Here is a 23,904-nt window from a genome sequence, read left to right as displayed (position 1 = left end):
CTTTGTCCCTGCCGCGTGTTCCTAGAATGTCCCGATCTTTTAACATAGGTATCCGAATTTCTCCATTTTCACTGGTCGGCAGTTGAGCGTCACAATAGTTGTTAGGTGACCTCATTGTGCATTAACGGGTATCGCGTTCGGAATAATTAATTGTCGTTTAAATGAAATATTTCGTTCCCGTCACGTATTGATTACGCTTAATTATTAATTGCGTAATCAATGTTCATCCTATGTTATAATAAACGAGAGAGCAGAAACAGGTCGTTGGTAGAAGTAATGAAAGAGAGAATAGGTGGATTATACATTTTTCATTATCCGCGAACTAACATTCAATTAGCGTAATATTTCATTTCTCATGTCTCGTTCGATACATTTTGTGTATCGCTGTCCACCATTTTGCATTAGTTTGCATTATAACAATCAATATGGATATGGGTTATTAGAAAACATTTAATTTGACGTTTACAAAGTCACGTTATGGTTCGTGACGTAGCTGCGACTTGATTAGACGCATGTGTGGTGCTTACCCCGATCCCACTACCCTTCCATCTTTAGTGGGTCTCGATCGTTCTCCGAACGATCATTTGGTCGCGCGACACGGCTCTCGGCGGTTCATGTATTTCAGAAAAATAATTAGATCTCGACCGGTGAGAAATGTCGCTGCGTCCACCTCGACCGCGGACAACACAGGTACGTGTGCGGTTCGCGGTGTATCCGCTGCCTACTATTTCAAAACATGCACCGGAACCGTATATCCTTAACGGCGGTCAACTCATACGATGCTCCTGCAAGCAAGATGAATTTTCATCCTTTGAAAAAACCGTAAGTTTCGGGCGCCGAGAACGTCAAGAAGATTGAAATCCGGAAAAGTGACGTTGAAAGTGTAACGAGACAGTGTATTTCCGTTGCGATTAATCGATGAATCGTGATGAATAATCGAGACTGAAATAACATTCGCTCGTTAATCTTCCAAACCGTAAATTAGCAAAATGGAAAAATTACTGAGACGCATCATACTTGCAAATCGCGTTTCTCGATACGAAGGAAATCGAAGGACTGCTTTCAATTCAAGATCATCAATTTATTATATTTATCGCTGTGATGTCTTTATGAATGTTCTTCGTCGTCGGATTGCCAGACGAAATCGTCACTCTCGCCGCTTATATTATACCATCGATTCGTGCCATCGCGCGTTAACAAAGACTGACATTCGTTAGCGGGCAAATTATAATGAGAATCTCATCTTCCGTCCCAGGCTGCTGCGATTAAGCACGACGTCACATAATCGGACGATACGAAGTCAGTGTATCGGCAATGTATCGTGCGCAATAAGCCGAGGCTGAAGTCGCGACGAGGAGGTCGATGGGCCCGTACACGGTCCAATCCACCATCGACTCTCTCCAGGTGCCTCGAAGTCACGATAGATATAGACACGCGGTCGTGGTGATAGACGCTGGTGATTCCGCAGCTGTATCGCGCGCAGCACCGTGTCATCCTCGATCGCTTTTGTGAACGCGACCGATCAAGGGAATAGAGAGGAAGAGAGAGAGAGAGAGAGAGAGAGAGAGAGAATATTTTGTTATAGATTGACGGCTGGATATCGCGCGCGTGAATCAGAAAAAGTAAGATAAGTAAGTGTCAAGTAGGTACCAATGTCTATAACACTGATACCTAACTCCGGACATTCTTATTGTTTCGTTACATATATTTTACGTTGTAAGTTCAAATATTCGTGTTTAAAAACGACTACAATAAAAATGCTTAGCGTTATACGGGATGTCCAAATATTGGTGTTCTCTCTAACGTGTAGGATTAACGCATGTCGATGTATCAGCCGATGTCAAGCGAGTTATCTCGAGATCGATTGTACTCAATTTATTCATTTATTGTAAATTCATGGAAGAGAGTAAAGAGTGTGCTCTCGCGGTCCCGTGAGAAATTTTTCAGCTCGAGTCTAATCGGCTCGAGGAAAATTTCCCGCGAGTATCGCTGTACACGTTACGTCTTGAGTGTAATATCGTTGATTTCCGACGAGAGAGAGAGAGAGAGAGAGAGAGAGAGAGAGAGAGAGAGAGAGAGATTTTATTTTACACGGGGCTCACTCACTTCGATATGATATCCACTAGCTGCTTGTCATTCATAATATCCATATGAGTGATAACACTGCTCCGTCTCTATTGGCGGGGGATAATCTTTCTCCTCGATGGACTCGATCGGCGGCTCAGTGCGAACACGGTCGACAGGTGAACGAACATCTGTTGATATGTCATTTCTCTTATATACCTTCTATACGACAATCTCATGTTCGATCATTGTCGCGATAGAATTATTACGACAGAGTCGGTAGATCGAGCATCTCTTTCGCGAACGCCAATAGTTGCTTGGTGACTCTCACGTCGTGACATCGATAATTTTTCACTGGATATCGTACTATCATTGCGCGAAAATAACATTTGTTGCAGGATTCCATTAAATTGGCACTTTGCGTAACTGGATCATTTTCGCAACAACACGCTCGAAATGGACTCGAAATTTCAAAATAGACGTTTTAACAGATAACAGTACACACGATGTCCACAAGGCGCACTCGCCGTGGCGTAGTATCGCGCGGGCGAAGAGACGTAGGTGCGCTGTAAAGGTGTGTGTACCGATCGTTTGAGAGAGTGCAAAAGAAAGAAGAAAACACGTGCGACAGAAAATCGAGGGTTGGAAAAGGAAGGAATTGGACGCGAGACCCCGAGTGGTAATCCGAGGAGGGGAGAGCAGAGGGACATGTTATTCTCCCCCAGGGCCCGCACCGCTCGACCTCTCTCCAGCGTCCCCTCCAGCGTCTCTCTCTTTCTACACACACATACGCACACACACTTACACACACACTCTCTCTCTCTCTCTCTCTCTCTCTCTCTCACTCTCACTCATTCATTCACTCTTTCTTTCTGTCTGCTGCCCCCTCTGGCGCTCTGGCGGGGTCTTACGACGTCGAGGGGTGCGTGTGACGCATACCTCTCCTCGTGCTTTCTCTCGATGCTCTGTCTCACACTCGCTTCGTCGGTCTACTCGCGTGCACGTGGCATTCGCGCGAGTTCCACTGATCTCCTCTCTCGATCGCCCCTGTCATCGCGATACACGCGCGGTGCTCAATACGCGCAGTGTCATCGCGCAGGATCAGTCGCGCGAGTACTGCACAGTGCGGTGAGACGCATTCTTACGCAAGCGACTTGTTCATTTCTGCGTTTCTGCAAGATGTGTGTTCAGTGCGCGATTTTTGTGCGGATCCTTTGAAACATTCTCAAGGAGTGTGTGTTGATCGTGTACGTAAGATTGAGGATTATCGAGTTGACGCGCAAAATTGCGAGAACGTGATAAATTGTATAGGATACGATCTGGGGATTCGAAGATTTCCGAGCTTTCGCGAGTAAACAGAGACGCAGTGAATCCGATAACACCGCCGGCCGCGTTCAACGCACCGGCTACTCGCACACCCGATTATCGCGAGAACTCTATCTCCGCGGCGATTAGCGAAGCGGTTTATTGAGTGTTGTTCGATCCAATTGTATTCGACATCGAAAAGTACCAGGTCGCTGATCGAGAGTTGCTCGAGTGCGCGCGTCACGTATTATACGCGAGGAGATTCACGCTCGTTCAAGAGTTGCGAAAAATCTCGGTGATACAAGAACAGCGGGGAGATGATAAGGTCGCGCGCGTTGTCTTCACACTTGGGATTATTCTCGCGCCTTCTAAGTCGCTTCGCGTAAATCGAGTCCGCTTGCATTCTCTTGCGTGCAATTTTGCATTTTTCTCAAAACCGTTCGAGTAGAACGGTTCGTACGCAAATATAGATGATTGAAAAGAAACAAATTTTTTTCTGAACATGAGATAATTTGTGTCGATCGGAATTATCTTAGAAAAAAAGTATCAACTTTGCGCGCGCGTGTGAGTTATAGAAATTATAGAAATTTTACATCGACATCATTATATACACGATATCAACACAGATCTCTAGAAACCTTGGTATGATGATAACCTCAATATTATCGAGACCTCCTGTGACACCTCCTGTGACACTTTTGGAGCGCTTATAAATATATTAATTATGTAATAATTAATAAGAAATATAGTGCTTTTTAAAGTGAATCAGTGCCACCGAGAAATAATCCGCGAGAGATCCATCACTCGCGATGGTGTATCGCTCTTCTTCTTCTTCTTCTTCTTATCGATCTACACCCGCGTGAAAAGCACACGAAGGAATTGCGCAGCCATCAAAGAGCAAGTTTCGGACCCGCGGGCTGCGAATACGCGCTCACACGGAGAACTCGCTCTTATCTCGATAATGGTTATCGAATAGACACGAGAGGCGAGAGAGAGAGTCTCTCTCGAGCGAAGAGCAACAAGAAGAGGCAGAGGAGGCGAGGTGGAAGAGGGACGAGGATCGCGGCGGAATCATCGAACCGGCGGCAGAGGGCGACCTCGAGATAAGGGAGAACAGCAACGGGGAGGAGCTCGCCGATTGTAAATTATATTCACCCGCGCTCGCGCGATTCGGAAAAATCGGCCGGACGAAATAATTATTGCATGCTCTCTCCCTCTTTCCGTGTGTGTGTGCGCTGCGCGCACACGAGGACGAGGGGTAGGCGGATTAATCACTATGCCGATCGCGACGTGAGTCGAATGCGTGGTCCGCCGCGTCGTCGAGGGGCGGAGAACGCGCCCGTGGCGCAAAGTGATCGGCAAGGTGTCGTCGCGGCGATCGTTCGTCGTCGAGGGGCAGCAGGTGGAGGGGAAGGAGGCGGAATTGACGGCGGTGGTGCCGTCGGTAGAGCCGCGAGACCGATCTTCTGGATGCCAGTTATCGAGGGCGGAGTGCGCAAAAGGGCCGTGCGCAAAATGCGGATGAGGATCTGCGTCGCGACCAAGGAGTCCTACACGCTTCTCTCAAAGAAACGGTAAATTGACGCCGCAACCTTCTCGTTGAATTTCACCCGTTTTTTCCCCAAGATTATCCAGCGGAAATGTCGCGCGACAGCTCGACGCGTCGCTCTCTTCCGTCGCTCTTTCCTCGTCTCTCTCCTCGCTCATGACGGCGTTGAAGTCGTAGCGCGTATGTATCGCGTGCCGATTTACACGTGGTGTTCTTTCTCGCTAAAGTCGAGCGCGCAACGGTTAGGACGACGAGCTCGCGATCGTATTTGAAAAGCGGAGAGAAGATACCGGGATAGACGGGAACGCGGCGGGGGGCGGAGGGGTAAGCAGAAGGGGGCGATCAAACCCGTAATCACAATTTACGGACGAAATATTTATGGACTGTCATTTCGTAAATTACCGCGCGATTACGGCTCGTTGCACGGCTGTGCTCTCGCGCAATGTCGAGACTGAAGGAGAAGGGAGAAAGAAGGAGAGTGTCGTCCGGTCGCGGAACGTGTAACGGGTATGCTCTAACATTTAACGACGGCCCTTGCACCGAAAGAATGCCAACTGAACGTCCAAACGAGATCTCACGACTCCCGACTTACGATAATTCACGCGTATTGTCTACATGCGTTTGCGCAACTCGAAAACGTCCTGTTGCGCAGATATTGTCAGCTGTTAAGCCTGTTGAAGGGTTTTAAAGGAAAACGGAAAATAATAGATACAATAATTGATAAACAAATCGTACATCTTGATGTTTAGTAAGAGTGCCGAAAACTGGTGAGCGCTGTAACGAGTGCCGGCTACTTGGCACAACCACGTATGTTCCTCTGTACAGACAGATGTATCGAATCATGCTAGAACGTGTACCGATTGTCACGCAATCCCGTGATAATATTTTACGAAATTTTTACGAGCTCGATTGTCCGCGCGAAAAGCTCGACCGTTTAAGCTATTATGTCTACAAAGTGTCAACGGTGAGGTATTTGTGTGCTCGATGTGTATACATCACGAACGGAATTATAATAATTCGAGACGCGTCGCGTCATAAATATTCATTCATATGTAGTCACATACTTTGACTATTTACACAGTTATACGAATGGGAGGACTCTAAACATCCCCCTCGACAGGATTTTTGGTATCCGATTACCGCAGCCGGCGCGATGTAACGACTGGAGGAGAGTTTCCGTGCGTTTATTTCGTCGACGTGCGCGCGCACGCGTGTGTGTAAATGCTTTACAGCTGTTAACTCCAAGCGGAGAATGAATTATTATCCTTTTTATCGCGTCGGTATCGTAGACCAACGCGACCAGCGATAAGCCCGGATAAGCGGGCTCGAGGCGTTTTCTTAAAAACTTTTTGTAGGAACGAGAAAATAAACGGGTGATAAAAAGTAAATGAAAATCTGACGGGTTTTCTGACAATAGTGTGTGAACATAACATCTCCAAGATTGTTGAACGTTTTATTTATATCTGTTAGAAAATATACTCTCTCATATTTTTATAAATTTACACCGTACCTTCGTAAAAATTATATCGTAAGTTAATCAATAATTAATAATTTATTAATTTATTTACTCCGATAATATCGTAATTGATTCAGTTTTATTTTATGGAATAAATTTTATAGAATAATATTATCAAGATTGTGTGTCGAACATTTTTTTTATATTTCTTAGAAAATGTACTCTCTTATATTTTTATAAATTTACACCGTACCTTGTAGAAATTATATCACGAGTTAATCGATAATTAATAGTTTATTAATTTATCTCGATAATATCGTGGTTGATTAATTTTATTTTATAGTATAAACATCGTTTCTCTCTCTCTCTCTCTCTCTCTCTCTCTCTCTCTCTCTCGCATCCATACTTTATACACGAATTAAATTAATCTCGATATCATATTATCAGGCTATATTGAAGCAATCAGCGAAGAAACGAACAAACGTGTTGTTATCTATTGTTGTTCACAGGATCGTGAAGCGAATTAAGCGTTACGTCGTCACGGAAATTATTAAATTGGGAAAAGCTGTGACGCAGATTTAATAAGAAGAGGGCAGGCAGAGATAACAAAAGGGCTAATCTCTAGAGAGGAAGCTTAAATGCAAACAGGTAGAAAGATAAACATGGTTCTCGCGCTCTTTCATTCTCGCTGTATACTATAAAGTGACACATAATCGCTTGGGCGTAACTTTGGGAAGTAGTTTCCTGTGAAATATTTATTGATCAGGAAAACGCAAGGATGAAACATGAAATTGACGCGAGAAACACGACATATACGTTACACAAATCCTAAGCGTTACAAACAGTTCGCCAAATAAAACTTGTACGTGTTTACTTGAGATAATTTCTATAGAATTTTTCTAAATATTGAGATAAAATATATTATTAAAAGAATTTTAGAGCAGAGAGAGAGAGAGAAAGTTTGTACTGTTTTTGTGTGCTCGTATCACGGAAATTCGGTCAATTAAAAAATTGATCTCTACAAATACAATACTATCAACTCCAATCTTTCCCATAGTTGTTAATGAAATTCAACTTTGTGACTTATCTCGTATTTATATACAAAAATCGTATTTGCCGTTATAGCGAGCATTCCTATGCAAATGCTTTTGAGCATTCCGAAGCAGGGCACCGAAACATTGTCCTCACGCACACATACGATCCTGAAATCGCATACTCTCGCGCGATAGATAATTCACACCTCGCTCAGTTTTACCCTCCACGCTTCATTTATTCTCGAGTGGTGCCGATGGCGCGCTTTCGAATCATTTCGCCAGATTGTTTTCGCGAATATTTCCTCAACTAAATCGCTGTTTGTATGCGCGACGCGTGTCTACGAGATGTACCGCGTCCAACGTGTATGTGATCTCCTCGACTGATTCGGCGTTCTCCCATTAATGTCGAACATCTTATTGATTATTCAACGTCGGATATGTAATTCGACTATCAAGATATTTTGTGTTACGAAATTAAACCTTAATCAAATGAATTAAAAAGGACTCGAAAAAAATAGTAAAATTTCTCGGAAGAAAGCTCTACTCACGGCTTTCCGGAGCACTGAATACCCCGTATATTAACACGTAAATCGAGAACAAGTGACCGTGTGTTTGCGATATCTTCGGTTGCCTGATCTCTCTTCTCTTCTTCTTCATTCTCTCTGTCTCTCTCTCTCTCTCTCTCTCTCCCCTCCTCACTTTCTTCCTTTTCATCTCGTCCTCCTTATACGCGTTCGCGCGTGTGAGCCACGTCTTGCAGCTGCCATGTTGCTGCTGCTGTTGCTATTGCTGCAGCAGCACAGCAGCAGTCTACGCGTGTCGTCGTCTCTCCTCCTCCTTTTTCTGCAGCCGTTTTCTCCTGGGACCCCTCTGATAATGAATCGAAGTACTGTATCGCACTCGTCCGAACAGCGTTCAGTAGCGGTGCTCCGAGCCGTATTAGCGACACGTTCGCCGACGCCTTAATTATTCGAATCACGCCGCTACCGGTAGGCTGCGCGTGTACGAAACATTGCGTTAACGTTAACGTGATATTTGAATACATGCGTTGGAAACGATTCATATCGCTTGTGAATACATATTATTCATCGTGAATGACGTCTCGATTATTACAAGTCCTGTCGAAACGATGCTGGATACCGACATAACGCAACTTTGTCACATTCCTTCTAATTTGATGCATTAAATTGAAAATATTTTTACAGAATAAAAGTACAAATCTTGATGAATTAGCGGTCAACAAATAAAAAAGTGTTTTCTTAGTGTTTCATGCAACTGTTTAACATCCGCCATTCATTAACCTGTAAAAGTATTTTCAATTTGGTATATATATATATATATCTCATTAGAAAAAAAGAGATAAAACTATGCGAAACGACGTTACGTCAGTATATTCAGCCGTTTCACCGATTCGTTTGAGCGTATCGTATTTTTACATAAGGAGAGCTTGGCAAAAGCAAACAGTAGGGTATTCTGTTTCAATTATCGGTAAGAGTAATAAGGAGGAACAAATAATGTGTGTGAGGAACTCGATTCGCTGCAAAGATATGCGAGCTGGGATACCGTATCGCGGCAGCAGATTCGAACAAACGCATCCTTATCCCCGCGAAAGAATTATGTCGTTAACGGTTGATTCGCTCGATCTTTTCCGCTTCTTACGTCCGCCGTCGTTTTGCTCGGGGAATTATCGGATCATCGCGTCGGAGTGGCGTGTACAGTTATGGAAATGAATGCCCAGCTTAAACGTGAGTTATGGACACTGGAAGGATAGTCCTTTCGCGAAGTGCGCGAGCACGTATGCGCGCACCGTATCGCTATAATATTAACGTGCGATAGATACGAAACTTTAGACACCGAACGGCATAATATGCCATGATGAAAGCGAAGACAAAATGCCGTATGATAGCAACTAAAATCAATTCATGGAAAAGCTTAATTAACTGGTTATTTGTTGAATTTTCATCTTGAAATTATGCGCGCGTTATGCTCATGCGCCGAGTACTTGCTATCGTTTTTTGTATCAATATTTTTATATTCGTTTCATATCATATTATCTTTGCGCGGATACTTTGGAAATATGTGACACTTTTTATATTTTCTCTTTTTTTCAAGTAAATCTTTCCATACTGAATGTCATATGTATTTGTATAAACGCGTTCCATGTCCCACGTTTTCACGTCTTAAACACTCTTCACGTGGAACCCTTTTCACGAGCCGAGGAAATCTCGAGGGAGCTCTCTTGAAAGCGCTCGGAAAGTCCTTCTCTCCGACGTTCAAATAACACTGTGAATTCCGGGAATTCCGCGGCGCATGATATCATACCGTCGCTGTTATTACACAATGGACCATTCTGCTTCGTTATTCCTCATTTCCGCGAAAGCTTGCGCGATACCGATAACGCCGCAGTGCAATAAAGTTTAAGAAGGATGTTTTCTCGGTTAACATTCATACTCTGGCGAAACGGGGTGACAAAAGACTCGTTACTGAGTCCCGTGAGTGTGACGGGAATTCCGCGCAATCAAGCTTCTAGGGGGGAGGAGGTGTCTTGAAATTAATACAACTCGTCCGGGTTCACGCTCGAACTCGCTCCCTCCGGAACATCCGACTACGATTCCCTAATTATCGGAGTTGATTTTACGAGAGCCCCTGTATCCGCGTAATATTTCGTTAAGACACTTGTAACGGGACGATATTTCTAGCGTGTTTCCTCTTGACGAGTGGTCCTACTGGTTACCGTCCGTCCTGACTCGCTCGCTCGCTCGCTCGCTCGATCAGAAAGCTCGGTATAATTATCGTTAATGACGATCGTTATGCGTAACACATTGTATAAACGGCGCTTTGTCTGGCAATTAGTTTGCCCGACGATAGTTGGTTCGGTTAAACGGTAGCTCTTTACTACCTGATCCGACAGAGAGAGAGAGAAAGAGGGAGAGGAAGAAGGAAAAAGAGTATAAGCGGGCAGAGATAGCCGACAGCGCGTCCGTCAACGATATGCACCTCATTAAGGCCATGATTCTTTAAAGGATAACTGGGACGTGAATGCGGCATAAGATACCAAAACGCGACTACCTTCGAAAACCCGTTCCTCTTATCGTGTCGGCGAAGAAACGCCGTGCAAATCGTCCGAGAGCAAAGTTTCGGGCTCGCGGATGTAACCCAGTCGAGTTTCCCCTCTCTTTCTTTCGCTTTCTTTCCTTTTTCTCTTATGGTCGCCGCGTCACAAGATATTATGTTATGGAAATGAATCGTTTATCGTACCCTTTTAAAGCGCCAACGACGAGCGATAACACGCACTCGTGCAGTACAATGTTTCAGTCTTCGCGGAAGGTAATCGGCAATTAACTTTTATAATGAAGCGGGAAAAATTACGAAGAAAGAAATATTAATTGCATGCTCGAATTTCTCGGATATATATATATATATATATACACATACACTGAAAGAAGAATTTAGTAAATATTACTAAATGATAGACGTAAATATAACGGGCTAAAGTTATGGCAATACTTATTAATTAATTTAGTTCTATAAAATAAATTATTTATTTAAGACAGAAAAGTAAAATTTATTTGCTTCCAGAATATATTTGGTAAATAAAACTTATTGAATAGTTGAGCAAAATAAGCGATTTTGTAATAGTTACAAAATTTTTGATAGGTTTAACCAACTATCTGTAATAATAGATATTGAAACGATGTAGTAGCTGCAAATGAATGAATTTTTCGTTGTGCTGCAACAAAACATACTTATACTGCTAACAAAATAGAACTCGTACCTACTGAATTTTTTATTATATGGAATATAACGATTTCATAACAATTATCAAATATCTGTTCATAACTATAATATATTTCATATTAAATATTTAACATTAAGTAACTATTACTAAATTATTTAATTGATGTTACTGTGAATGCAATTACGTCATACTCCCGATCTATTAAATATTTGGTAATTATTATCATATTTAGTATTAGTTACTAAGGATTCAATGAATTTCTGTAATTAAATGCAGTTTGTTACAGTTACCAGTAACCTTTTCTCTCAGTGTATATATCGTAATCTTACTTCGAAATATTCATCTCGTGACATTGATATACTGCTATGTATATTATTTAATTTCGCGATTGTAACGCGACTTGAAGTGAGGCGACGTATGTCGCCGATGTCGCACATTGACGTCGTACATTTCATAGTAACGCTGTGTTGTCGCGAGTGATAATAACTTTCAATAATTTCGACCAACAGTAGTGGAAACGCTTCGAACATAGAAGCCCGGTTATTAATTGGTCGAGGGACGATAGTCCCGAGTGAAATTGGAGATTACTTCCCCGAAAACTTCCCTATCGTTGGCCTTCCGTGTAATGTCTATGTTTACGGACGTGAACGTGACGTATGGCGAGCGGCTTGAATTCATCGTTGGAATTAAGGATGTATCTGAAATACAATCGGTGACAAAAGTGCTTCAAATACAAAAAATTTGAATATCTGCTTCAAACGTGTAGTAAATCTAGAGATAATTGATATAAATGGTGGTTAACATAATATATCTCTTATTTAAAAAGTTATTGTTCACTTTCTCAACGGTTTATTAGTTTTATTTGCAATTTCTATAATAAAACTTTTGGCAGGGAAAATGCCCTGATTCAACTTTAGAACATTAAATTTCGTATTTATTTAACATCAATATCTATCAGTGCAAAGGAGAAATAGTACTTGGGATAAGTTAAAACAGGTAAATATGCATTGTCTGAACAATAACTATCAATATTATTTGTTGTTATAAATATTTAATAGAAAAAGTTAAACGTAGCAACAGCGTACCATGTAGTTTGTGACTTGTACGTTGGCAATAATGCACTATGCACTCAGGTTAGATGAAACAATAAAAACCTCAAATTTCACACTTATCCTATTGTTCATCAAAATTATTTAATTTGTATTTTTATTCTCTGCATGAAACAATGCAGACAAAACAAGAATTTACGACGTAACTTTATTATGCTGATTTATAGGTTATTCGTTTGACACACCAGCTGATTGCAATGTTACCACATTTCCACAGTCGAGTTACTAACTCCTTATGACAATCGCAAAATTGTCATAAATAAAAATCAATTTCTCTGAAACCGTGTTGTGAAAACTAATCAAATTCTGCAAATAGTTTTGATAATTCAGGATCTATATGTATAAAAATGCTTAAATTTTTGGTACTATTTTTTCTATACGTTTTTACTCATTAAATTTAAGAAAGTTGCTTTTGCCATAAGAATACGTGTAAAATTAACATAATAATTACTCTTCAACGGTTTAGTGAATCGACTTGAAATTTTTTCAGTATATTATAGATAATAAAGGAAAAGTTACCCAAAATTTTATCAAATTGGTACTATTTTTATATAGCTCAGATACATCCTTAAGCGTAATCTCCAGTTGCGAGATATAATTGAATTTTCCCAGTGCGTCCGCTGTTACTTATCGACCTTGTTTATACGGTCGACGCGATGTCTGATGGAAATGATACATTGGTCCGCTGTCTATTCTCTTTCTCTCTCTCTCTCTCTCTTTCCACTCGATGCGTCAGAGAGAAGGTCCGTCACTTCGACGGTGGCGGCACTTCTCGATGATAACTGCGTGTTCAGATAATACAAGCATTATATCACGTTTTTATCGCGGTCTCGACGGTCTTTAGAAATTCACTTCGCCTTTCGTATGACGAAACGCCGAGCTTTACTTCAGCGCGTAAGTGAAGAGTACAGTCCCGCACAACGACTGTAACCTCGACGACGAATATACCACAGTTTTGATTAATTGTACATACGTAACTTAATAATTATGATAACGGGAGAAGAGGCATGTGAGGACATGTCGCGTATTAAGGTAAAAATACCAATTCCTAGACACGTACCCTAATCGTTGTTTTTAGTTTTTAAATATCTAAATATTTAAACTTTTAGCATAGAATATCAGCTTGAATTAACCCGGGCGTTGCGATTTAGGAGTGTATAGGGAACGGATAGATATTCTTTTATATATATATATATATATATATATATATATATATATATATATCTGTTTGAACAAATTCAGGATTAGACACGTGTCTGGGTAGCGGTACTTTTTTAACACCAAACGCGTCTGGCCCTAAATGTGGTCTCAAGTCTGGCGCGTCACTCTTGAAAGCGAGCCAGCCGTTCGATGAAGCGTTCTCCGTCGTAATGTCCGTATTGACTATAACAAGCGTCAACCCCGGGCACTTTGTTCGAGAAAAGGGCATTTGAGAGAGAGAGAGAGAGGATGGATTACATCGGGGGTCGTTGGGGGTCGTTCGTCGGGACGAGATTACTTTCCCGAAAACTTCCCCATCGTCGGCCTTCCGTGTAATGTCTATGTTTACGGACGTGGTCGTGACGTATCGCGAGCGGAGATACCGCTCTGCAGGCTCTGTGTGTCAAGAGTTCGTCGTACGTACTTTGGCACGTGATCGCGCACGAACCGGTTCTGCGAGGCGTAATTGCGATTTACGCAAACCCGCGGTTTCCCTGGCGCGTTCGAAACGGAACGCGATTTATTGGACTCGCGCGCAATCCGCGCGCGGGGAAATATTTTCGCAACGATAGCAGCCCTGCCCGAATTAGACACTCAGATAGACAGTCAGATGTGGCAAACATATTTGTCTTGGAAAGGACGTGATTCTGGATATCGCTTCTAGATACATATATACATATTCGTCGTAAGTGACGAATAACATAAAACGTAGAACGTTAATGAATGATTGGTGCTAAACAGTTGTATGAGATCAACACAAAATTTCTTATAATCGGTCGATAGGTAATAAATTTTGGTTGATTTCGTGTAACTGTTTAACATCCGTCATTTATTGACGTCTGTACCTTCACTTGGTCTGTAAAAGTATTTTCAATTTGGTGCATCCAATTAGGAGAAAAGTACGAAACTACGTCGATGTATCCAGCATCGCCTTGACCGCTTTCCCGATTCGTTTCGAAACGCGTTTTTTTCACGAGGAATTAATGGTCGAAGCAATTCCGCGCGTGTCGAACTAGATATTTGTCAATTTGTTATCATATTGTATGTTATTGGTCTTTCGTGGTTGAATTTTTGCGACGATAATATCGATTCGATGATTCTTGATCTTAGATGCAACAATAATTAAATGGTGATTGAGATCCGTCTTGGGGGGGAGAGGGCTGGTCACGAAAATTCCATTCGAATCGAAAAATATGAAAACTGTCGATATTCTCGTTTTATCGTCGACATCGACATTACGACAGAGCGAGAACGCCCAGTGTCCAGAAGGTTGTTGCAGACTCGGGTCAAAGACGAAGCCGAGGCGAAGCAACGAAGCCTTCTGGACAGGAAACGAGCAATTAAGAGGCCAGAGCGACCTTATCTCGCGCGAGCAGCATGCGAGGCGGCTTCTGATGTTGCACGATGGCGAAAGGGAGAAGCGGCAAAGCCGGGAGGGGAGAGAGGACTGTTAAACCCGTACGAGAGAATCGGCACGAGAGCGGCCGCAGCCTCTCCCCGTCGTAAGATCATCGTCGTCATCGGAATGCGCTGGAACGACGGCAGAATTGATGATTCAACCCGCCGTTAAACGCTCGACTTTTCAGCGAGGCTCGTTCTCACTGAAGCGTCTCGGATTATTTATCCACATCAGTGACTTTAAATTACGTTGTCAGAAACGGGCAAGTACTAGCACGCGCACGAGAGAGACAGAGGGACAGAAAGAGAGATGTCTCGTTGGGTTACAGTTTATCGTTGAAACCATTTTCGCTCGGCGAGCTGGAAAATCGAAATGAAAATTTCAATGAAAATATTTTCACGACATGTATGCGAATCATATTGCGTCTTTCTTTCGCGTTGTGGACACAATTTCGAAGAAAATAAAAACCTGGTCGTGTGGTAATGAGAGAAAGAGAACGGCTTTGCAAAGATACACAAAGGAATATTTGGATATCTCACGCGGATGCGCGACGTTTCGCGTCACGACGTTTCTCTCGTATCTTTCTCTTTATTGTGCCAAATTTACGATTACATTTATTTCCTTTACGTTTTCAGTTGAGCAAATCGCGCGATTATCACTGTGGAATTAAACTGAGCCGCTTTGCGAACGCACGCACAGTCGATTTCGCCACATTTTTATCCGTCGCGTTCAAGAATATGTATCCTGCCTGACTTACTATTTCGGTAAGCAAATAGTCGAGAAGCGTACTTGGTGCCTTTCGTAAAAACGCAAAGTCTAATTGTTTCGCGCGAAGAAACGATGCCAATATCGCACGCGCTTCGCGATGAGGTTGCACGCGCCGTTCGCTTCCCCCTTTATTAAATCAATCCGATTACGATGCCGTGTCATGCACGGGGAGTCATGTTTGCGCCAAACAGACGTTATCGAGCACGTAATCTTCCTGAATGAAGTCGTACGCCGTAACCGCAATTCCGTCACATGTGGAAGCCCCGGCATAATAGCTGCGAGGGAACGAGCCGAATGGCACACGTTTACATATATACACGTATATATATATATATACATATATATATATATATATATATGCACATCTACTTATACAAATATTGTATATGAATGTGCGCGCACATTTCGGAGGGGTGTGCGGGCATTTTGTGAGTCATGCATTCCGGTTGCACCCCTCCTCGTGATCATCATCATCGTCGTCGTCGTCGTTGGAGCCCTCCCTCTCGTTCTTCTCTTTCTCTCTCATCCCCGTGGCGTGATGTTTGGCCACGTTTCTATCGCCTGGGTATTCCGCATTTTTTCCTCGCAGACCCTACCTACCTACCCTTTAATTATGTTCCGACCGCTGCATCGGTAGTCAGACGCGGCGGTATTGTATTTGCGCCGATCGATCGCGCGCGCGGGATTACGATGCCGGGAGAGCGGTTTCCTTTTTGATGCAATTTTTCCTTTTGCGCTCCACGAGAGTCCGCTACGTCGCGCCGGAACGGTAATCATCGCGACACGACAATTCTTACAACGTGTTCCACGCTGCGTGAGTCCATTCACTCTGAATTTTTCATTCAAGTCGTTTGAAATTTCCGTTATTAAATAAATGGGAATTTTTCATAAAATATTTTCTAAAATCATGTATATATTATCATATATATTTACATCTGATGAGAGAGACTTTGTTGTAAAATTTTACAGATGAAGTAGAAATTCTACCTTATGTAATCTATATTGATCGAAAAAACATGCGCAGTGTTTGCTAGTCATTTCTCTATCTCAGTTAATTTCTCGCATCTAGATAATTTCCGTTGTATGCAAGACCATTTTCTCGATTGAATGTATTGTTTCGTTCGCGCGTGTCCCCGTAAAACCGTTTCCAAGTTTATCGGGCAACAAGCGCCAAACAAATCACTCTTCTCATTGATAAAGCTTCCTCAATTTATCTACGATTTTAACGAGTTGTGCTGCGAATCGTAAATTTATCCGTTTTACTTGCGTATCAGCCGATAAATACTCGGAAGCGCGCTCTCATAAGGGGGGGCTCTTTCCCGGATGATTTTATCCATCGAAAAAGACGCAACGTATACAGGGACGCGGGGTAGCAAGTCCGGCCGCGTATAATGGAGTAAACAGAGAGAGAGAGAGAGAGAGAGAGAAAATTGGTAACACTCCTTCAAGCGCATTCCAGTCCGACCAGAAGGGATGCGATTTTCGTTAGAGACTAACCTCGGTCGGACCAATCCCCGAAATCATTGCCGGCCGATAATTCGTTTTGCGGCTGCCGCGCGACTCTCTGCACCGTATTTTATGTATCTCGTGTCGCGTGCTATTTGTTCGCGCACACCCTAGTCGAATATCCGAGATTCAGGTATGAACGGTGCACAAAATGCGCTTGCGTGTTAATCGATACCATCCCGCGTTGTGCGATCATTTTTTGTGAATCTGTTACGTTTGTTCGATAAAATTCATTTATTCAATTATTTATTTATTTAATAAACGGAACAATTATTCCCTTTGGAAAAAAAATAAAATGATATATGAAAAACACTAGCATACACGATTGAAGTAAAAAAAATATTAGTGAAGTAAAAACATATTAATGAACAAATTATAAAAAAAATATTATTATTTTAAATCAGGATTGAAATATCACGCTTTTTAATGTTTATGTTTCACTTGATATATTATCAAGTTGCGAACAACGAGACATGTTTGTTCTTCCTCCTCCCTTTTTTGAAGCACGGCAAAGACTTTGCATCAGTCACGCGGGGCTGGCATTAAAGCTTGCTCGCGCGCGTAATTCTATCGGAGCACTTTTCGCTTCTACTTTCAGGATATTGTACTTGAAAGTGTACCAAAGTAGACCACCATCGAGGTGAAATTACTGTAAAATACGGATCCGCTTGGCGTGTTTCAATTAAAGCCCGTCGAGCTTTTTTCGCTCGATCTTTGCTATCGGCAGGGGAAAGGTGGGTTAAAAATATAGCTTTTTAATTAAATACATGATCAAGGGAAACTATAATTATGTATACCCCTTCGTATCAAGGATACATTAGGAATGAGCAAAAATCCTAGATAGATGAGCGAAAATCCACTTTCTGTTTCAATATTTGTCGCGATACGCCGTTAAATGATTTCATAATCAATCTGCGTGCGCTCGAAACGAGAGATAAAAGTGATGTATGATTTATCTCTTAAATTATCGTGAAATATTTCAAACAATCGCGTATCATTTTCTACAAAGCGTTGCGTCAAAACGCGCGAGGTATTTAATGCGATCTGTTTCGCATGCTTGAATTAATTAATTACGGGACTGTGTAAAGCACAGGCAATTTGACTAAACTCGTTTATTGAAACAGTTAATTACTAAACTCCGAAACACATTAACACTACCGCGACGCGAGATACAGAGGGGAATGGAGAGAGTATGCGGCAAGCTCGGAGGGGAAATCCGTACGGTGCGTAAAGTTGGAAATTACCGGCTAAATTATGTGGAAATAAGCGCGCATGCCGACGGTACAATGATACCCACTTCGTTTGTGTAACCACCGCATGCATAGGGGCCGCCTCCGCGATGCAACGGTGAGGAACGAAACGGACGGACGAATGAATGTACAAACGGCGACGCGACGATGCGTTACCGATGTTCATCGGCCGATAGCATCGTCCGTCGCGCCACGGGTGAGCGTTTAGTCTTTAGCCAGCGATCGACGGTAAAGAAAAAAAAAGGCCGATATTCAAGTACCGTTATTTACGGGGCATTGAGCGGTAGTTGTTTGCCGGGTCACCACCCACCCACGCGATTATTATTCCATGAATTATTCGCGATGGATGGGACAGTTCATTTTGGAAAATTATACATCACTTTTGGGAGAAACAATTGTTATTTTGAAAATCTGATGAGATATTATTTCGATAATTATCGTGGATTTATTCGATGCTTTGTACGTGACTTGGTGTGCGTGTGTGTGCGCGCGCGCGCGCGCTTGCGAGTAATTAAATTCCAGACCTTGATGAATTTATCCGTCAATGCGAGCTCACCTCGGATTGCGGAGCGGCGTTGCGGTTCGACAATGGTGGGATAATCCGCAATATGCATGGCGGAAATGAGGTGTAAATAATCGCGGATTACATGTGGCGCGCGACGCGACCGTAAATCGGTGTAAATCGGCGCGCGCGTCTTCGATCGAAATCGGAGCGTGTCGATCCGCGGCCACCAAAGCCCGTCTCGGTACTTGGGAGCACGCGTGCGACATAAGTGCTCTAATTCTAATCCCGTCGGCATATGGACGTGCCGTTGGATAAATCGCCGAAGCGTGGACGTGGACAGTAGGGCGAACGAGCAGAAAGCGCGCGCGCGCGCGCGCGTGCTGTTTCGCCGTGAATCATACCGAGCGAAGCAAAGTGACGACCGCTGCGGATAAATTTCAGCGGCGAGAGTCGGCGGAATATCGCATCCTATGCGACGTTAGAATAGGTACGCGATGCTCTTTCGAGGTAGTTCCGAGGATCGCTCGGGAAAGAAGGCAAAATTGTCCCGCGAAAAAAAAAGGTAGCGAAATTGAAAGAATTGGACAATTTCGCGCCGAGAGAGAGAAAGAAATTGTTGATTTGACTAAAGTCATTTTCGGCCCTAATCATATTTTTGGATTGTTTTAACACGATAAAATGATACAAGTAATATGAGACATTAACATTACGGTAGAATTTAATAAAACAATTCTTGAGCATAATTTCCAGACTTTATAGCGATTACTTCTCTTAGTGCGATTAGGGTACCAAATATTTTTCTCTCAGTGCTGAATACAGCCGGATGCATTAGTATGTATTCATTTCAGTATGAATGTATTCTCAATACTGACAGATGTAGATACTGATATCTACCATTTTCGGAGAAATAGTTTCTTATTGGAACAATCGTATGCTTTGGAGTAAATTGTATTTCGAGGTATCATCTCTCTCGGTATTGAGGTTGTGACTTTTTGGGGAATTACATCTCGGTTTTCGAGACCCTGATTATGCGCTCCGGGGTTGAATCGATTTCTCCCCAGAAAAGCAGGGTGTTTGGTCGGGATTCGCGGGGATCTTTGAGGAGCTCGATAGAAACCGGAGATACGTAATCCACACCGCGTGTCGCTCGCTCGCTCGCTCCCCGTGTTTGTGGCCTTCGCAAGCGACGTCATCTGCTTCGGAAAGCTGCCTAATAAGATATCGTTATGTATAGCCCCCGCGGTTTCTCCGCATGCAAATGCAATACGGTCCCCTGTTTATGACGCCGACCGAATATGCGCGCGTGCGAGTAGAATACTCGCTCGCTTTGTATTCTACGCGCTCATACGATTTGCATTCCTACGTATCTCAGTCGTCGTCGTCGTCGTCGTCGTCGTCGTCGTCGGTGGCGGCGACGGCGACGCCGGAGAATGTTGTTTGTAAAGCGATGTCGCGATTCGTGCGATTCGAAATCGCGCGAAACGTGTAAGTAAATTCTCGAAGCGATGACTGAGAAAAGTTTCGAAAGATACTTTTACCAGTTTTGTATTCTGTGTGTTTTAAAGAAACGTCGAAACGTAGAGTCGTCGTCAAGAATCAATATCACCGAATTGATAGAGTGAATTCTGACAAATCAATTAATTCAGCTTTAATGCATTTAATAAGTCTAAAGTAGCGACTTTGAACGCGCTTCTTAAAAGGGAATGTTTTTGTGTGCCTTTTTTTAGTCATCGTGTCAATTACTCGCTGCGGTGGGGGGAAGGACGCGCACGTGTGTGCACTTCTTTCTCTTTCGAATGCGCGGCAATAATGCGTTAGACCGCGGGCGCTTTGCACGGCGAATCGGCAGCGAGTGCTCTCTCGAGTGTGGAACTTCGAGGGTGTCGGCGGGAGATAGATGGAAGAAGAGAGGAAGGAGGCGTGAATGCTCCCTCTTTGTCGGGATGCAAATGTCAATGCGACGCCGCGCCGGGGTGCAGCATTATGCTCGATCCACAATGCCGAAGTGCTCATAATAATGGTAATGAGAGGAGAAATACGGCCTATGCAAATGCGCAAGGACGAGTCCGCGTGTCGGCCAACGGCGTACGCAGGATTGCCGGGAGAGTTCACGGCGAATCTCCCTGAGGACATGAAATTTTCTTCTAAATTATATTTGTTATATCTTCACATCCTTTTTTCTATCATCTCTATATTGTCCAATATTATTTTTTCAGCGAAAATAACAAATTCTCTCAGTTACATTTTATTTCGTATTCTCATAAGATAAAGAATGCAATGAGCATCTAAAGATACTTGAGGAATATTTTATTTCGGTCGATATTAAGAAACGCTCATTGATGCAAGGAAACGTTCAGATTACAAGTGAAATTATCGCGATGGAGTTTGTTCGTTCGATAGGAACATTATTTTCTCTCTCCGTCCAATCACGTCACGTTCCTAAGAGAGAAAGAGAAAATATCTTGCCCGCGCTTATGCACAGGATATCGCGTATTTTCTCATTGTGTGAAGACCGGAGATGCGCGTTAACGTATATATACACATATACAGCGGCGACATATGTCGCACATATATCACGTCGTTGTCAACCCCTCGAGCGTGACCCCCCCCCCCTCTTTCCTCGAAATTACGAGGAACTCTGTTTATTATTTTTCCACCCTCCTCTCGTATCCTCATCCCGTTTTGTCCAAACACACTACGACGGTATTAAATCGCGTTTAATAGTTTTCCCTGCGCTCTCGTGAGATAAAGATATAACCATCGCTGTGTATTGGTTTAGAGGAAGAAAAATTTTATCTGTGATGTATCTAAATGACTATATGCACGATTGAGATAAAATAACGATTAAAATTCTGATATGTTTGATGAAACTTATGGATGATGATTTATTCGTTGTCGACTAATTTATTCGTTTCTGCATTCTGGTAAAAAAATAGTTGGTATTCAGCAGGGAAATTCGAGTGAACTCTCCAATTTTCCAACAAATCTCGTTGGGACTGACACGTGTTCGACGATTCAGGAAAAGTCAAAGGTGAAAAATCGCCGTCGAATCCTTGATGAGAAATTCGTGCAATTCCAGATACGCATTATAGACGTTGATACGAATAACGATATGATTCGATAAATTTTATCAACTGTGGTAACGATGGAGTATCGATATCGAATAGTAATTAACACTGATGTTCTGACGGTATCAATAATACTTGTGTTAAATTGTAAAATGTTGTTCAAGCAAGTTGCATTACATGAAATTTTTGGATATCTACAAAATATCCAATAGAAAAAAAATATTTAAAGAATACAGAGATGTGTTAAATTTTTTATTTTTTACACCATTTTGCGACAAACAAAAATTCGTACGGATGGACGGGGAAGTCTCGGATTTCACATACGGAGCGAGCAGGAATATGTCTCTCTTCTTATTCGATCCTCGCCTCGTATACCACTAAAGGCGAAAGGCCGGACAAACGCGCGTTTCCACGTTACGATCGGGCGTGTGCTGCACCTCGGAGATTGCGTTTGGAGGCGAGCACACACGTGGGTGTGACAGAAAACTACGCGCTAACCGAGGGGGGACACCGCAGCGATGCTCGTAGATCTGACGCAAGTTCCACCGTTTTCTTTCTTTTCTGCTCGCGTGCTCGTAAATTCGAACGACAGAGCTATCCTGTTGTGGTGGTTAACGTTAAAAAAAGAGAGAAAAAGTCGCTTCCTCAAATGTTCTTAGGTCGTATTTTTTCGTTTACAAATTTTCACGTCGGACTGAGTGACGTTTGTATAAATGATCAGGTATGAAAATAACAAATTCCTTATTATATAGATTTAACCAACGAATAATGCAATTTCTCTCCAATATACAATTAATATAGATAATAAATTGCCATCTGATAATTTTGCGCGTGCACGTAAGCGGGTAACCCAATCCAATCAATCTGATCAGAACATAACCTCTTTTGACGCATACGTCAGCGTTCAACCGTCAAAAATGTCTCCTTTGAACATGTTTGCCCTTTCTCGATTAATTGACAATCGTGAAGTCATGAGCTAGAAACGACTGTCCGAGAACTAACCTAGGTAACTGTCGATGGATGCTGCAGATTTTCGGTTATTTGTTTCTGATTACGCGTTTCTTTCATGGAGTCGCTATATAGAATCATCCGACAGTCCTTAAAGGCAGAATAGTTGATTCGTCATTTCAAAATAATATTTTACGCATTTTTTTTAGTTTTGAGTAACCCATAATATTACTTGTATCTCAGGCTTTAATGTATATGAAATGCAAATTGCAAAAAACAAACATGTGTACGCGAAAACATGAAAGAAATAGTTTTAATGCGCGACTACTAATAATAAGTGAATATTTCATAAATATTTTTAATATGATATATTTAACTTTCATTTAGTTCATGAGAGAGTATAGATTATATTTATTTATTGAAATACATTTCAATTCTATCTTTACATATTTATTAAATAATTTAAATATATTATATTATAAATGTTTATGTCATTTATTTATTATTATTTATACTATAATATATATATATATATATATATATATATTTATTTATTTATTATTATTATATTTATATAAGAGAAAGAGAGAGCAAATAATGTTGAAAACTCGAGATACCAGACGATGTTGTGTGTTAGTCAAGACAGAGACTTAGGGCATAAAACGTTGTCTTGAAGTTACAAGTCAGTCATTCTGCCAAAGCCCTAATGCATTCGCGACATTCGAACTCAAGTTCATCGCCCTTTCGACGTCGGAAATGTTTCGTCTGCGGTCTGTCAGTAAAGTGTTCGCGATACTGAGTATATGTATATACATTGGGAAGTAGACGAAGAAACATGAAGAAAAACGTGGAAAGCTCGGTTGACAAATGATAATCGCCGCTGGTCGAACGGTGAATATTCCATAAGAATAACACGCTCTCGCGTGCGCATATGTCGTTTAATTTATCCCTCGAGGGGTGGTGGCCGATCACCTGGGCGTTTTGAAAATTGTCAGTGCGAGGAA

At 42.2% G+C, this 23,904-nt stretch overlaps 1 protein-coding gene across 10 annotated transcripts in view; it reads left to right on the top strand.

Annotated features, from left to right (window-relative positions):
• The window catches only part of LOC116841433 (rap1 GTPase-activating protein 1-like), a 112,587-nt gene that overhangs the window by 33,184 nt on the left and 55,499 nt on the right, over window positions 1-23,904 (top strand). Inside the window, exon 2 of one of the 10 annotated variants that reach the window (XM_032809343.1) lies at window positions 6,884-7,022. The exons of 8 other annotated variants lie outside the window; for them this stretch is intronic. Coding sequence is in view for 1 of the 2 variants with exons in the window: in XM_032809333.1 (XP_032665224.1) it covers window positions 4,573-4,943 (371 nt within the window). In the remaining variant the exon portion in view is untranslated. Of the gene's footprint in view, window positions 1-2,922; window positions 4,944-6,883; window positions 7,023-23,904 lie in introns of those variants that run through there. One more of the 10 variants, XM_032809333.1, reaches the window with a different exon arrangement.

This window comes from Odontomachus brunneus, unplaced genomic scaffold, assembly GCF_010583005.1.
Source record: "Odontomachus brunneus isolate Ranch 3 - 2012 unplaced genomic scaffold, Obru_v1 Obru_scaffold_015, whole genome shotgun sequence".
Lineage (NCBI taxonomy): Eukaryota > Metazoa > Arthropoda > Insecta > Hymenoptera > Formicidae > Odontomachus > Odontomachus brunneus.
The sequence above is the reverse complement of the archived record's forward strand: the minus strand, read 5'-3'. Positions and strand labels throughout refer to the sequence as shown.